At 35.6% G+C, this 16,313-nt stretch overlaps 1 protein-coding gene across 4 annotated transcripts in view; it reads right to left on the bottom strand.

Moving 5' to 3' along the window:
- DPYD (dihydropyrimidine dehydrogenase) overlaps window positions 1-16,313 on the bottom strand; it is a 360,191-nt gene that overhangs the window by 328,145 nt on the left and 15,733 nt on the right. For all 4 annotated transcript variants that reach the window (XM_042805542.1, XM_042805516.1, XM_042805526.1 and 1 more), the window contains exon 2: window positions 10,257-10,367. In XM_042805542.1, coding sequence (XP_042661476.1) covers window positions 10,257-10,367 — 111 coding nt within the window. The remainder of the gene's footprint in view (window positions 1-10,256; window positions 10,368-16,313) is intronic.

Below are 16,313 nucleotides of genomic sequence, written 5' to 3'. Positions count from 1 at the left end.
CTATGGGTTATCCTCATACTCTTAATATTCTTTTTGAAGTTGTTTTTCAGTTCAGTCTGAAACTCTTCTTTACAAGTTGGGATGCAAATTCCAAATAACTTTTCTATTTTTGACTTAATAACCATCTCCTCGAAATTCATGGGTTTGAGCTGTTTAGTTCAGTTCAGAGCTCCAAATAGTTTTCTTAACTTCTGAGTTTGTCTTATAAAATAATAAAATAATTCTTCTGTAGAATTTATATTAACAAAAAAAAAAAGCTTAATGAACATTATATTCTGTGATTATCTATTTTATGACTTCCCCCATTTGCTAAATGTAAGGCTACAGTCCATTCAGCTTGATACCTGAATTAGTAAGTACTGAGGCTACTTAAAATTTTATGCTAGCGTTTCTGACTTAATGACTGGTACTAACAAAGTTTGTCAGTTATCAGATCAAATAATACCTGCACCCTATCATTATTAGAATCTGGTTTTCCAGGCTGTATATAGAAAGTCAGAGTGTCCTCCAATGACTTACCTCTCTAACAGCATTACAATCAATTCCAACTATAGAAAGTTATGAGGGTAACCGAATGGGGACTGTGAACTTCAGAAAATAAAATTTCAATAGACTTGGGGATCAGGATGGTATATCTTCTGAAATATACACTGATCAGTAAAGGAAAGCAGGAGAGAGGGCAAACCCTGACAGAAATGCTCAAAGGGAAAATACTCCTGAGCAAAGCAACAGAAAAATGGCACTTAACAGACTTTTATGATCATACCATATCTCTCACATGGCCTGAAAAATCAAAATCACAAAAGCAGGGAAACTATGACACATACCTAAGTATATAAATTTATAAATTTCTAGGTATAAATGAACAGCACAAGCCCTCTAGGAATGAAATCACATAGGCAAAGCACCAAGCTATTTTCAATTAACAAGGAAGAAAAAGAAAAAGAAGAAAATGGTTCTATATACATGAGAAGTAGAAGAAAATAAAGAGAAGTACACGTTATATACAGGAAAGGAGAGCAAATAACAAATGATGCAGAGTGAACTGAATTATTCACAGTATTCCCTGCTCTCTTTATGAAGATGGCATGGTATAGCCATAACTATCACTAAAAGTATTATTTTTAGCAAGAACATGGGTTTGCAGGCTTAAGTATGGAAAAAAATAGGTTTGGAAATTATTTTCCCAATAAGCGGTAGATGTGACAAATCTCAAGTAAACTTTTTTTGGTTTGTAAGTATTCCACACCACATTTATATAAGCCAATTAAAAATGTAGTTAAGATAAAACAAATATCCAGTGAGTGTACAACTTACTGAAAAACAACCCCTAGCTTGTTTTCTATCACCAAAAAAGGACCTGAATCAAGATGCTTCATGAGTCACCCAGAAATCCCAGTGATTTAGATAGCTGGAAAAGAAGAATGTGCTAATGGTTTCTACCAACATCATGTTTGGTGAAATAAGAGAAACAGTGAAGGAAGAGATATTAACCATTTTAAATGGCAAGATAAAAATTTAAAAATCAAGCCAAACTGAAGGGTCAGAGTTTAGGCCATAAATTGAATACAAGACAAGACAATCCAATGCTCTTGCAGAAGGAACAGCACATTGTGGGGTAGTTCAGTGTGTGACGCAAAGAAATTATTTCATTCCACTTGGTGCTAGCTAGGTCACAACTGAAAAATTGTGTAATTTTTCACCATCACAACTAGAGAAAGATACAGAAAATGAAAATCCAAAGAAAAGCAACAAAACATTTTCAGAGAACATGATCAGCAGAGTTGAAGGAAAATAGCAACTGAAAGTATATCTAACAGTAATCTTCTAATATAACAAATTTTACACCAATAGGGAACAATAATCAACTGTTCTTCAAATAGGAGTAGAAGGACAAGATGACAATTTTGTCTTCAACAAATAAAATATTGCTGTTGCATTGATTAAACACTAACAAGAATGAGAAGTCTCCAACATCATATGCCTTTAGAAGTGGGTTATACAAATACCTGTCAAGAAATGTCTAGCTATATTTCATTCTTTCCCAATCCAGAAATTCTCTCACTATCCCTCCCAAACCTATATTTCTATGAGTCTATGATTAGATTGATTTCTATTTACAGCCATAGCCAAATTTAAAACTGCCTTGGGGACACTCTATAGCGTATTGTCAGCACACTAGAAGCAAGTTTATTACCCTTCTCTAAAATGATCCATAAAGGTTTGGGTTTACAGTTGCTATCTTTTTACCATATATTGCATTAACAACATAAAACACTTTAAGTTTGTCTTTCCTGAATAGCACATATCCTTTAAGGCAACTATACGGGTAGTCATTTGGATGCTTCTTAATTTGTTTACTTGATTTAGCAATGTTAATAACATTCCTCTCACATGGTACATGAACAAGAAATCTTCAACTTATTTTTTTAAAGGAAAAAACAAAAAGACATGAATTACAACTTGATAGTTTTCAAATGGAATGCACATGATAGGATCTTTAGCTCAATAGAAGAAAACCTCTTCCACTTCACCTAGCAATTAAGCAACAGTAGGTTGTCGTCCTGTTCTCAGTATTAGAGGAGAACAGAAAGTTTTGCTGAGTGATTGTTCCAGATATTCGCTGATGGACTGACTGAAGAAGGAAGAAGTGACTGCAGAAAACACGTATGTGTAGCTTTCTGATGACAGCTGGAACTGCTGGCGCAGGCACACAGCCAGAAAGACTAAGAGGGAATACGCCTCGACATGGCAATGCTGCAGCTCCAGAGGTTGGACTGCCCACCATTCCCCATTTCATCAGTAAGAAATGCACACAATAAAAGGAAAGTTCTTGTACCAAGAACTACCCAGCATTTTTGCAGACTGAAGAATCCCAAAAACATTCTTTCTGATTACCAATACTAGATGGGATACTATGCTTATTTTCAATGCTATATTCAAACAATGTATCAGTTTATAAAACAATAAAGAAATCATTATGAAAGTCTCAAATCATTCCTGAGATGCACCACCAAAAATTTATGAGTTCCTGAAACTAGGACACTACTGTAAGCAAAGAATACTGAATATTGTAAGCAAAAGAGCAGTGAGTGATGAGGCAGTTAACTGCTCTCCACCTGAGGACTGTACATTGTGATAAAAATGCAACAGAAACTGGTCAGGATAAGGTTTTCAAAGCTTCTGGACAGTTTTGCTGTACAAACATACTTTTTCAATACCCAGCCTGTTATGCATGCTTGCTTCAAATCATGAGGATGCTAGTGTTTTTTTAAATACAATGCTATCGAGATCAGTTAAAAGATCAAAAAGAAGCTTTTCTGACAGACCTGTTTGTTCATACTTAAATCAAGTAATTTTTTTATATGCATATATGAATGATTTTTTTAATATGCATAAAAGAATTGATGGACTGGTACTTCAAAAATTTTTGTCCAAATATATGGCAAAGTTGCAGTCAAACTACAAGCAAGGTCTTGTAATGAACACTTCAGTGCAACTTAATATTGGACAGTGATGCCAGCCCTGCTTAAAATACAGCATTCAGCAAGCTATACTACTTCCATCATACCAAAATTGGTCTCTCAGATCCTTTTACTTCTAGAGAGCAGATGTCTTCCAGGACTTACGACACTATAAGTAGATCCAAAGTGAGTAATTACTAACAGGCTAATAATGGCACAGGTTTCTCCAGGAAACCATCTTCAAGCACTTACAACTTCTCAACCTAAAGCTTGTGATCATTTTCAATTTTATAGATTTCTAAACAGAACAGAGATGGGGCATTTGCTATACAAGAAGGAAGTCTAGGAGAGGAAAGAGCGATAGAGCAGTATTGGTTTCAGTATAGGCAATGGTTTACAAAAGAAAAAAAAAAAGTGGGAGTAGAGGGGCTGAAAAAGAGAGAAGATAGTCTTGTTATTTATTCTGTTTTCCAATACACTAGCACAAGAAGGCACCTTTATCTCCATCCAATAACCACAGGAAGGTACAGATATAGAAATCCACATCTAAAAGAATATAAGGCTAAGCAGAAGATGAAAGTTAACAGCGAAGACTGTTTCTGGTCCTCTGTACTCTCTGATCTGCTCAGCTTTAATGAAGGGGAATGAATTGATCAGACTCACCTAGAATTCAGCATTTGCAACAGACAAGCATTTTTCATTCTGTCATTTATATAGATATATATATGTATTTGCAAAACCAAACAATTTGAAACTCTGAGACCCTTCAGTTTTGAAATGGTTAAGATCAGAAATACACCTGGAACTAAAAATCTTTGGTGACTGCTGCTCTATAAGAAGGGAAATTATCCAACATCAAATCTGAAGAACATCAAACCTGAAGAATTCTGAACAGGGGAAGTTAAGTGGTCAGAGATGGTTTTGCACAACACTCCAGAAGAGCCACAAGGTAAAGAGGAACCTGTTGCAGAGGACTAAGAAAGGATTTGGCATAACTTGCCATCGACTAGTATTTACAATTTGGTACACAGAAAATGTGCATAAAATCATTAATTTGTAGCAGTCAGGCATGTTAAGAGTTATTGAGATATTCTACTGAAAATACCAGAAGACATTGAAACTAAAATAAAACAGAAAAATCAAGTATTATAATATGCATTTCTTAGAGCAAGTATAAGCGATATCATATATAAACACATAAATGACTTTATTCCAGTAAAATGGTTATAAATGCCAGCGTATGGTATCGATATGAGAAAATTCAGAGTAATTAGTTAATCTAAAAAATGCATGAGTAGGAATTTGACTGCTAAATGATTAAACTGGTACATTTTAAAATGTGTATTAATATTTAATTATTGACACTATGAGAAAAGATAAAATCTCTTGATGTTACTTCTCAGCTCTTTCTGATACTCAGTAACCCATGTATTATTCATATGAATAGCTTGTACATATACAGTCAATCACTAGTTAAATAAAAGAATCATTCTCAAATTCCCTAATCATCTCAATAGATCCTAATGCAATATTTTCCACATTTGGGAATCAGAGCGTTTTATTTAAGAAATCAGTCTGGCCATGATGAATACAGTGCAGCCCAAGCAGACATCAGTTCAAAGAATCAGATGTCAAAGTGCTCCCTCTAATGTCCCTTAATCATCACACCAATTAGTGATTGAATAGTGATGTGATTAAAAAGACTGCTGCTATCCTATACCTATTCAGACTAGTAGAATTCTACATATGTTCTACCAATTAATGTTTGAATAGAGCAGCTATTAGAGAGACATCTGCCATTGTATATCCATTCAGAAGAGAGCTAAACTTGCATATTCATATTCAATGAAGACAAAAATAAATATTTGCAAAGGTAAACTATACATTTAGATTATAAAGATAATTGAGTTGATTTCCCTTAATGAGTGTTCTCTACTTTACAATATTTGGGATTATTTTTTATTTATAAATATATAATCTTTCATCAATACATGTCTAGAAATGGCCAAATTATTCACTGAAAAAGCATTTATTCATTAAGGTTCCTGATTTCAGGCCTTGGGTGAACCGGGTTTCATATCTACTTGTTTTCAATCTGTGCTATTTCTGCTTCAACCCATCAGTTATTTGTGAACTGCTAACTTGATTATTCTGTAACTGTGATACATGATTGGGCACAAAAATCACATGGCATTTTTCCATCTCACTGGAAGGCAATACTTAGAGTAACAAACTGATTATAGCTGAGAAAGAATCACCTTATTCACAGGTTTTTCTACGCAAGCTTGGACATTTGTACACCAAGAGGTACTTGCAAACCTTTTTTTTAAATAAGAATTCCTTTTTACAGATGTTCATATACAGCAGTAACAGCCACAGAAATACTATCAAAGTGAAAAGCAGTTTGAAGTTTTAGCAAGCTCTTATTACTACTGTTTTAAGGGAGTAACCTTGTCTTCTGCATTTAAAGAGCAACGTGATCTGTGAGATCTTGCAATGAATTGCAGATCTTACTATCCACCATTAGCACAGAGCAATCTGCTATTTGCACCAAAAAAGACAAGGTGAAGAATTTGGTTCTCTCTAATGGCTGGAAAGAACTATAGAACAGTTAAAGACTCTTGCCCAAACGTGATGCCCCTGCAAAAAAACAGCTGAGCTTAAAAATTATTTTGCTCAAAGAAGAGAGGCTCTTGTCACACAGTGCTGATCAGGCTTAGCAAATGTAAGGACAAAGAACAATGCTACTACTGCCAGAAAATCAATACTGTTACAGGCTATGGCAATTAACTACAAACAAATTTAAATCCCATTTCCTTTTCACCTTCCTTGTCTTGTTGAAATACTTCCAACTCTTCCATCTGGAGCAATTATTAATATTATTTCCAAATACAGAAACTGAAGAAAGTCTGAATACATAGGTGGGTTTGTATCATCTCACCTATCCTGAGTAGGTACATCCAAGGTTTCATTGTAAAAAAAAAAAAAAAAAAAAAAAAGGCTGGACTACAATATCCCACTGAATTCTTCAGTGACAAGTGAATTTATAAAAACTGCGGAGGTGAATTTCATTAAAATGACAAACCCGCACATGTACAAGATAAAAGCAGAACATGTCCCAGAATGCCTAGAAACCCTGTTCATAAAGCAAGGAATTCAGTGCGCTGGGTGTAATGCAAATGCACACAATGTCTGCCCATATAGTTTGTGATTTAAATATCAGCAAGCATAAAATACATACAGAAAAGGAATTAGAGAGACTTGGAAACCATAAATAAAAACATAAATCAGATGTCTAAACAATCCTGAACTACCTAGGAAAACTTTGAAATCAAAGCAAGTCCTCTCAGCTTCCACAGTTCATTACTTTGCTTTAGTTTTATCTGTAAATTGATGACCTAATGTGATCTAAATTTTGCTTCCTTTTCCAAGATTTACTATTAGTATAAACATCTCAAAACTCTTCTACTTTTAATTTCTTCTGACCGAGATAAACCTTTGTTTCCCCAGACAGACTAGGCATCTGTTTATACCATCTTTTGGCATGACTCCAATGAAACCAGAGTGCTAATGCTTAGGTTTAGCACTCTTACCGAGGATGACTCGGCAATAAAGAGTTTACCCACTCTGATATAAATCTCTGAGTTAAAATTTCTGAAGGAAAGCTGACTGATCTTGCACCTACAGCTATAAATTATTTTTACAGCAAAATTTGGTTGCTAACACAATAAATAAACAATAGCACTCATTGAAAGCATAATTGAACTTTCCTGAGGAGAATGCTTTTCCAGTGCTGAGGAAAGATATTGACACTCAGTTTTCACTTCAGAACTCATTTAATGGCCAACCCAAACTGTCTCAGAGTAGGCTAGGAGTTAAAATTTCACTTGTGTAATTATTCTGAGGAAATATGTAAGTGTGCCATCTGGAAGTGTATTAGACATTACAAAGTCACTGTGTGCATGCCTCAGCAGATGCAGCTTTTGTTCAGAGTTTTGAGGGCTGTTAATTTAATTAGTTTTGTATTTTCATACTCCCACCTTCCCTCCAACAGTAATTCTGCAAAAGCAGCATCAGTACAGCTTTAAAAGAATCTAAAGCTAAAAGCCAAATGCAGATTTTAAGGAAATGCAAACAAGTATATTTCCTATGGACTTCAAATAGAGCTTGACCTGTTCACATTAGCAGGCCTATACATTACTGCTAATGGCTTTTTAGACCATAACAGCAAATTGTGCTCAATGTATCCTTTCCTACATTAGCTTTCTTATTTTAAGGAGGCTAGGAAGGATTCAATCATTTTGTTCTCTTTGTTTATGAAAACGACTCAACAATGGTCTAGAGAATGTGAAAAGTCTCTCATTTTTTCCTAATGCCTTTTATGTATGGGATATCAGACAAATGTTTACATTTGATTTTGGTTTTGTAGGGCTTTTCCTGCCAGAATAGTAAGCTGTGTGGTAAATCTTGCACAGTAAAAGTAAGGTACATATTTCTGAGTAAAGAAAAGTTTGACAGTCCTAAAAACTAGGACTATTACTGGCTTAAAAATAAGGACTACCCCTTTACAGTTTCTTCTAGCATTTTATATTTCTTAACATGACTTGCAAACTAAATAATGCGACATTTCTCCAAATAATATGTAATATACAGTATAAAAACTATCCGTGATGAAGGTGTGTGCATGTACAGATATACCTATTGGCTTATCTCTAACCTTCAATCCTGTAAATTGCAACGCATGAGCAGATCTCTGTCAGTGCAGGGTCCTAATAACTACACAGATCCTCATGTAGTAATGCAGAACTATAAAACGAAGTTTTTTATTATATTGTAAGTCTATGCCAAAACATCATCCTGCAATATTTGACAATGTTCAAAATGTCTTTCAGATGAAAAGCCAGCCAAGGCACACAAGCTAGTGATGAACCCGAAATTCATGCTGCCTGAACAGTCCAAGAAGCTCAGAATTTGAGGATGCAAGAACATTTGAGACACCATGAGGTACAGACACACAGTTAACAGCAGGAACGCAGCAAGAGAGACAATTTCTATACAGCTATGCACTTTCACAATTAACAGCAAAACCTTCAAATATCAAATATTTTATGAATAACCTGAATAAAAAAATCAAACAGGGCTGGTATGGGGGAAAGCACAGAGATAACCGAGCATGATCATAAAATCTAGAAGCTTTAGAAAATGTGTGTTAACACGAACATTAGGAAGATTTATATATGTGTATGCTATAGTCTGAAGTTTAACTAGGATAAGATTACATTAGAACAGCTACATCAGGTTTCTACACACATACCTAGGCGCCCTGCTGCGTGGATACCTGAGCTTCCTAACAGTTTCTGAAAACACAGGAGTTTACAGCCCAGTATTGATTTCAGGTCACCTGAAAACATAACCATGTAAACTGCAGCTGTCCAGGAGCTCCTTGCTGAGCAGCTCAACTATCTGTGCTGCAGGAACAGACAGCTGTGGGCAATAACTGCATCAGACACCCCAGAGTAATCATCCCTGTTCACAAACAGAAGCTTTTCACGGACATCAGTTTCAAGTTATGATAGCGTTACCTAACCCAATAAATAAATTAAGAAAATATAAGTATTAGCTATAGTAAGGGAGAGATTCTTATAATAGGTGCTGTAAAACAGGAAACTATACTAGAATACAGTTGAAATGTTGAGGATACCCTGAGCTGCTCCTCCCAGCAAATATCTGTTAGTCATACTGGATTTCATGATTTTGAGAAACTGAGAAACTTTGCGGGGTTTTTGTTTTGGTTTGTGTTTTGTTGAGGTTTTATTTATATAAAGAAATATCAACTATCAACCCTGAATTTTCCTACTTATTGGGAGAAGGTTGTTTTAATAATACTATGAAAAGACACCATAACATTTTACTCATAACGGAAATAGTTTGCAGACGTACTACTCTACCCAAAAGAGTTCTGAATTTAGTGGATATCTAAGAGAATCTGTAGGAAGACAGTAAAAACACTACAAACCTTCTAATCAGATGAGAGATCAAAGAGACAACAGAGACTGATAGAATTAGTCAAAAGCACACTGAGACTAGGAATCTAAATACCTCATGGCAGAAATAACAATAACAACAGTTTATTATGAAAAAATATTTATTCTAAAACCACCTATTTTCTGAAAAATACCATGCATAAAATTTTAAATCCAGAACCATGTTTTAATATAAGCTTTATTTATTGATATATAACATATATACATATAGTCATGTATATATAGTACATCTACAGGTAGCTCTATATATATGTGCATATGTATATAAAATAGGTACATATGTTGGGTTCCCCTATTTCTGTACTGAAATAAAATTACCTTTAAAAGTCTCAGAAAGGACAGAGAGGTGCTGTTCTACTCAGTGTTACTCTTGGAGAACTGAAAGAAAAGGAGCAAGTAGCAGAAGAGGCAGCCGACACTGGCTTCCCAGGGAGACCGAGCGGCTCTGCGAGGCTCGGGCAGTGGTGAGCCGGCTGCGATACTGCTTGGTACTTGAGACAGACCAGACTGCGTAACAAAAGGGGAAAAAGCCACCGCAAAGACTTGCTAAATCCCCATGAAGGTGTACTGGGTTCTGAAAAGTAAACAGCTGCTCACAAAGTAACTTTGTATCTACAGGAACAGAACTAGGAGACGGTTTGGCTACTGAACAACACAGGAAACTCAAAGTTTAATTTCTCACAAAAATGACATTTCAGCCTCAATAATTTACTGCATGTCCCAAATGCAATAATAAACATGCACTTACTGAACAGCTTTTGTCAGAATTCCTTTTCCATTGCTTCTTGACATGTTTCTTTGCTGCAGTTGAATGAAGAGTTGCATGCGTCTGTTTTCGAGGATTTAAAGCCAGAATGTTCTGTAGAAGGAGAACAGAAAAATATTAAAATATAGATGAAATTTAAAAAAAAGTTCAAAGCCTCTTAAATTACACCTCACACATATTTACAGTGCTATGCAAAACCAAGACACAATTACTGAACATTACAGCCCAACTTCATACTAATTTGTTTAGAATTGTATTGTCCACATCACTTACATTATATTTAAAGACATTTCTAGGACTGCTAGAAAACAGAATTATATTCAGTGGCCATGATAATGGTTTCCTTTCCTGGATGTTTGTTATGTACAACATATTGAAACACATAATTCTGCTTCATTATATCACACCAAGTAACACTTGTAAAGCAAAACAAACAAAAGTATTTTAAAGGATCTGGGTTATTTCTGGATGTTTCGTCATTTGAGTATAAATTCCAACTTCCCCTTCACAGGAACCTGCTTCCACGCCTAGTGAGCTGATGAGTTAACTTCATTTGTCCTACAGTGCTTTTATTTGCTAGGACACAAACAAATGTTGGGAAAATAGCTGTACTTTTATGTGACAGTGGTGATCTAACAACATGGGCAGAATGAAGTTTGTAATACCTTTCATTATACTAGTGTAACTTGAAAAACTGAATCAGCTTTTTGGAACCCAAACTCTTTTTCAAATCAGGCAAATGACAGGTTTCCATAGCAAAACTGACTTCATTTAATCCAGGGGGCGAGTGTGAACAGTGTGCAAGCAACAGATCCAGACTCAGGTCTGTGATGCACAACCGTAACAGGCATATTGTTGGTTGTAACTCCTGGAATTGGTTTTGTAAGCTTTCCTTTAAAAAAACTTGACTTTAACTCTGTATTTCTCCACTGTGGTGAATAGGGTGTACTTATTCTGTTACTAGAGAATGTCAAAGATGTGTGAGACTGACTTACAGAAACGGGAGACTGAACATGACGAGTATGATGGGGTTATGAATATTATATCACGATGCTTCATCATTTTAAAAGTCTGCTTGAGTGGGTGATAACGACAAAGAAGTAGTATGTTGTATTAACATTTTATTGTGCTAATGTTTACAGGGACTTTTTTTTCTTTAAATGCAAAGGAGGTAACTTTCTAATCAACAATTTAATGCTTATTCTGGACTGATCAGTAATCTATTTTTCCCACAAAAGAGAAATCTCACCTACTTGAAAAGTCTACCTTCAAATAACAACATAGCCCAATACAGTAACTCCCAGCTTGCCTGAAGCACAAAGACAAAAAGTGGGGTACAATAGTCAAAAAAATATAGACTATTTAGCAGCCTACATGTTGTTGATTTTCAGGAGGAGTTAGAGGGTGTTATTGGATGTGTCTCTGCAATTCCAGTGCTAAAGACTCTGCTCCATTTCTGGGTGTTCCCCAGCTGAGTACCTCAGGCAAGATGTGGCAACCAAATGCATTCAGTGGTGGTTTATGCTAATTTATTTCATTCTTAATTAAAACAGAGCAGGGACATTCACATAAGGGATGTCACTTACAGCATCTCACTCGCTACTTTAATTTCTCAGGATGATCCAACTCAACTGTCAGAGCACATCTGACTCATCAGTGATAGGCTGTTGAGTGCCCAAATCACTCAAACTGGGCAGTAGGTCCTGAATCATACATACACTTAGGCAAAATTTTGCCTACTCTTTTGTGTAATTGCTTAATGCGGTACTCTTGGCCATGAATATTATAATTATTTTAGCAAACTGAAATGAATTGCAAATTTCTAGTAATAAACTGTAACAGATGTACTCCACTGGGTACAGCACCAGTTGGTCTAAAACGTGGAACAAATGGTGGGGCAAGCCAAGGACGGAAGAATCCCCATATGTTTGCTCCTGTTGGAATTCTGCAGCAGGAGCATGGCTCCAAGCGCAACAGTTGCAGAAATCCAAAAGGACTACGTAGCGCAGCATGTCCCAGAATTAAATCTGAAATAAAACTGGCACAGAACATACTAAATCACACATACAATATAAAAACTGCTTATATTCCCATTACCTAAATAATATAGTATCTGCCTAAATCTTGGATTGCTGACCAAGGTGGCTGTCCTAGCTAGAGGTCTCTGGTGTTTAAGAACTGCTCAGAAGTTAACTGCCTAAATGGGAAAGTAATGTAAATGCTTTGGGGTCTGTTAAACTGTCAGAAAGGAAATCAGTGAAGGTGTTCTCTTCCTATACATTTCAGTTCCCTGGTTGGTTTTCCGCAGCTTATTGGTGGTCAAACATTTAGTAAATTTAACAAATAAATTCAGGTAGGTCAGCCAGTAAGTGGAAAATTACTGAGAAGAAACTTCTAGAGGGAGTGTTGCAGCTAACAACGCATGTACCCAGCTAAACAAAAATAAACCACCTTGGACATGCAAGAAAGGAATCCTGAAACCCCCAGTCTCTCAAACACACTCGCCATCTGACCACGGGGAGAGTTCATTGGTGAGGAGAGTTATTTGGGCATCTGTGATCTTGCTTGTCCCGATCCCATGCTTATCTGCCACAAAAACTCTCATCCTTGCCAGATGAGCTGTTATTTGATCTCTCCAGATGTTAAAAGGGCAAGACACATTCCCCAATGCAGGATGTGGGTACATAATACATCACTTTTCAGAATACTATGAACTTTAGATTTCACATTAAGATGCTGTTTGTATAGTAACGGAGAACCTATGAATTATGTATTTAGTGTTTTACATAAATGGCCACGTTTATTTCATTAAAAATAAAGTAGATATAAATCCATCATCATTAATGGCTGAAAATTAGAATATAATACTGCTGTATTTTTGTAGAAATCTAGTTAGGTGCTATGTTGATGGAGAAAGAAATAAGGCTATGAGTAAGTACACAGAAGTAAATTCAGCCCATGTTGAGTACCTACTTGTGGCACAGCTGCACAACATGCATAGTAGAGTTAGGCTTGCAGCTTTGTACAACACTGATGATTATGGGCACCACCAAAGTATTATACCTTCTTTGATCATTTCCATAGATTAATTTGAAGGGAATTTGGGAATTCCCATGTTGGGAAGGAAGCCAAGCGACCTGTCTTTACAGACACAATTCAATACGTATTGCAGATGACTTCCTCAAATACAACTACCTTAAGGAATTCCTTTAATAATAACCCATGACAATGATTTATTTATGTCTTTTAAAAGACAAGACTATTATAAGCTAAAAAAATTAAAGAATGGCCTTATTCCCTAATACATCCTTTTCTAGAAGGGAACATATTCATTATGACTAATATATATTGATTTAGGTCGCAAGTATCCTAAAATGCTATAAACTACTCACTCATATGTAATGTACATTGAGAATGACTAGCATGTATAAGTGATAACTACAGTTTCTAAATTTTGAGAATTTAGTGATAAATGGTTATGTTGATCTGTGCCAACACAGTAACATAGCTTCTGAGAATAAACTTGCCATAAGCTATTCATTAGATGTTCATTGCTCAGCTCCTACTTTAAAGGCTGTGATTAAGAAGTCAACACAAAAAATACTAGCTCTAATCTTCACTATAATCTATTAATGAAAAGGCTGTAAAAGTTTTAAAACAGCATGTTATATTACATTGAGTAATTTATCAAGAATTTGAATTAATATTACTCCAAATAAGCGATTTCAAGGCAGTCATTCAGGAGAGGACACATTCTGCAGTTGGGAGCCCTGTTTCTGATACAGCATTTTTGGGTAAATCAAGACAGGTTTGGCACAACCTCTGCAGTGATCCAACATAAATTTCTGGAATAGAAATTTCATTTCATTTTTATTTTCATTAAAAGTCCCACACCCATTTTATTCCCATCTCATAAAGTCACCCTTTTAGCTAAATCATAAGAAGCTACTGCAATTAATATGATTTTTAATTAAATATATATTCAGCAGTATAAAATATAAAGTTATGGAAGCACTATGCTTATTAGGAATGCTTCAACAGCAATAGGCGGGGGGGGATGGGGGAGGGCAGAGGGGGGATGGTATAAAGAAAATAAAGTACAGAGTTTCCATCATAGGTGGGATTGCAGTAACTTCAAGGCAGTTGACAAGAAGTACTCCTAGTCTAGCATTGTCTTTGTAAAATATATGACATTACTCCAAATTTTTAAAATTTTTCCTTAAAGCATTAAGCTTTGAAGTCTTCAGCTTGTTCTTCCCCACCCCCCACCCCCCCCCAGAGTAACAACCTTAGCAAAGTGTCCTGGTTATGTGGACCTTATCTCTCATTCAAACAGAAAATTTGGTAAAAATCAAAAGTTAAGATTGCTCTGCTTCTGGAAGAACTCCTATTGAAACCAGTTAATTGCACCAGGAGTATTTAGTTCTTAGTAATCCTTATCTTTGTTACTGGTAATTCAAAGGCAGAATAAGGATCAGAAAAACGCTCTTCAGGCTCTGTCACAGGTTGCAGTATTAAAACTGTATAGGCTTTTTAATAAGTCAAAGTAATAATTTGCTCTATTCATGGACTCCGTCCACTTTCTCTAGCTTGTTGGGGAAGTTTCTTATGAACAGCCCCAAAACAACTGCTGAAGTTCACCACAGATCAACACGCATAATGCCACAATGAAGCTGCTGAAGATGGAACTGTTCACATCCAGATTTATGGGCACAAAATGTGGTCGTAGGTGTTATTCACTTTGGTTTAGAGTACAGCACATTTACATAGCCCAGCCCCTTCAATACACAATGCATTATATTGTGTATATACTGTTTTTCTCCAGTTGCTTCACAGAGCATCCTCAGCTAAACTCTTTTATATATATCAATTAAAATTCAGGAGTAGGCTAGGCATGCTAGAGGATGCATGTGGAGAGCAATTTAACCCACCCCATTCCATTAATTTACCCAATTTTCTTAAAAAGAGTTGTAATCTCTCTCACAGCAAGTAACATTAAATGTACTGCAAGATACATATGTTCACCAAGTGAACATAATGAGAACATATTCATTTTTTCTAAGAGTAATGAGCATACTAAACAATTAATTTCAAAGCTATGCAAGTGTTAATTCATTGACAGAAACAAGTACCTTGGGTTTTTTCCCCTGATATTTTCTAGTATATCTGAACATGAAACTAATCTTATTCTTGTTAGTCAGTCAAAGACCAAAGAACTCAAGCTAGAAGTATTTGTTTTCATTATATTAGATGACCCAGAATAATGAGTATTGTTTAAAAATCTTTTCAGTTAAGAAAAAGATGACTAAAGCATTAACTCTTTCCATTAATATCTTATTTGAATTGCCTAGTTCACATTTTACTTCTCATATCTAATCTGCGTTTTGGAAAGCTGCATGAAGCACTAACAGTTAAATGCAGCATTTCAAACACGGTGTAGCAATCTCTATTACAAGTGGAAGTTCCATTACAAAATGATCAAGAGCAAGTTCTATTCCTGGGAGAGTTTGTAACACTAAAAGACAAACAAGATTTCAAAAAATAAGTATATATGGTGCCATGTCTTCCAGAAGCTAGCTCAGTGTTATTTTTCATTACTGAAAGAATATGGGAAAATGTTGTGAATTTCTCCCTCTTGCTTATGTATGATGAAATATCTCATTAGTTAATACTTGTGTCAAATGTGGTTTTCCTTTCTGAAGATCTGAACTGATGAGAAACTTTACAAACAATTTATAGAACCTGGCTGATAATACATCTTAGGAATTCATCCAAAAATCTCAAAAAGGAGAAAAAACAATGCTTTGACAGTAGTTCAGGCCTGGTTTAATTGTGAGGCAATGAAGGCCAGAGAAGGCTTGGTGAAATGTGAAATGATCACATATGTCAGGGGAATAGTGTGGTCAGCCTTTGGAGAACCTAATTCTAGAACCAGAAAGCATCCCAGACAGCATGGGACTCAGAAGAGAAACCCCCAAGGAATTATTTTTGTGTATTACCAGATATGTTTTCTGTTACGGAGCCAAACAGCTGCACATG

Source organism: Tyto alba, unplaced genomic scaffold (assembly GCF_018691265.1).
Source record: "Tyto alba isolate M040663 unplaced genomic scaffold, T.alba_DEE_v4.0 Super-Scaffold_1000006, whole genome shotgun sequence".
Taxonomy (NCBI): domain Eukaryota; kingdom Metazoa; phylum Chordata; class Aves; order Strigiformes; family Tytonidae; genus Tyto; species Tyto alba.
The sequence above is the reverse complement of the archived record's forward strand: the minus strand, read 5'-3'. Positions and strand labels throughout refer to the sequence as shown.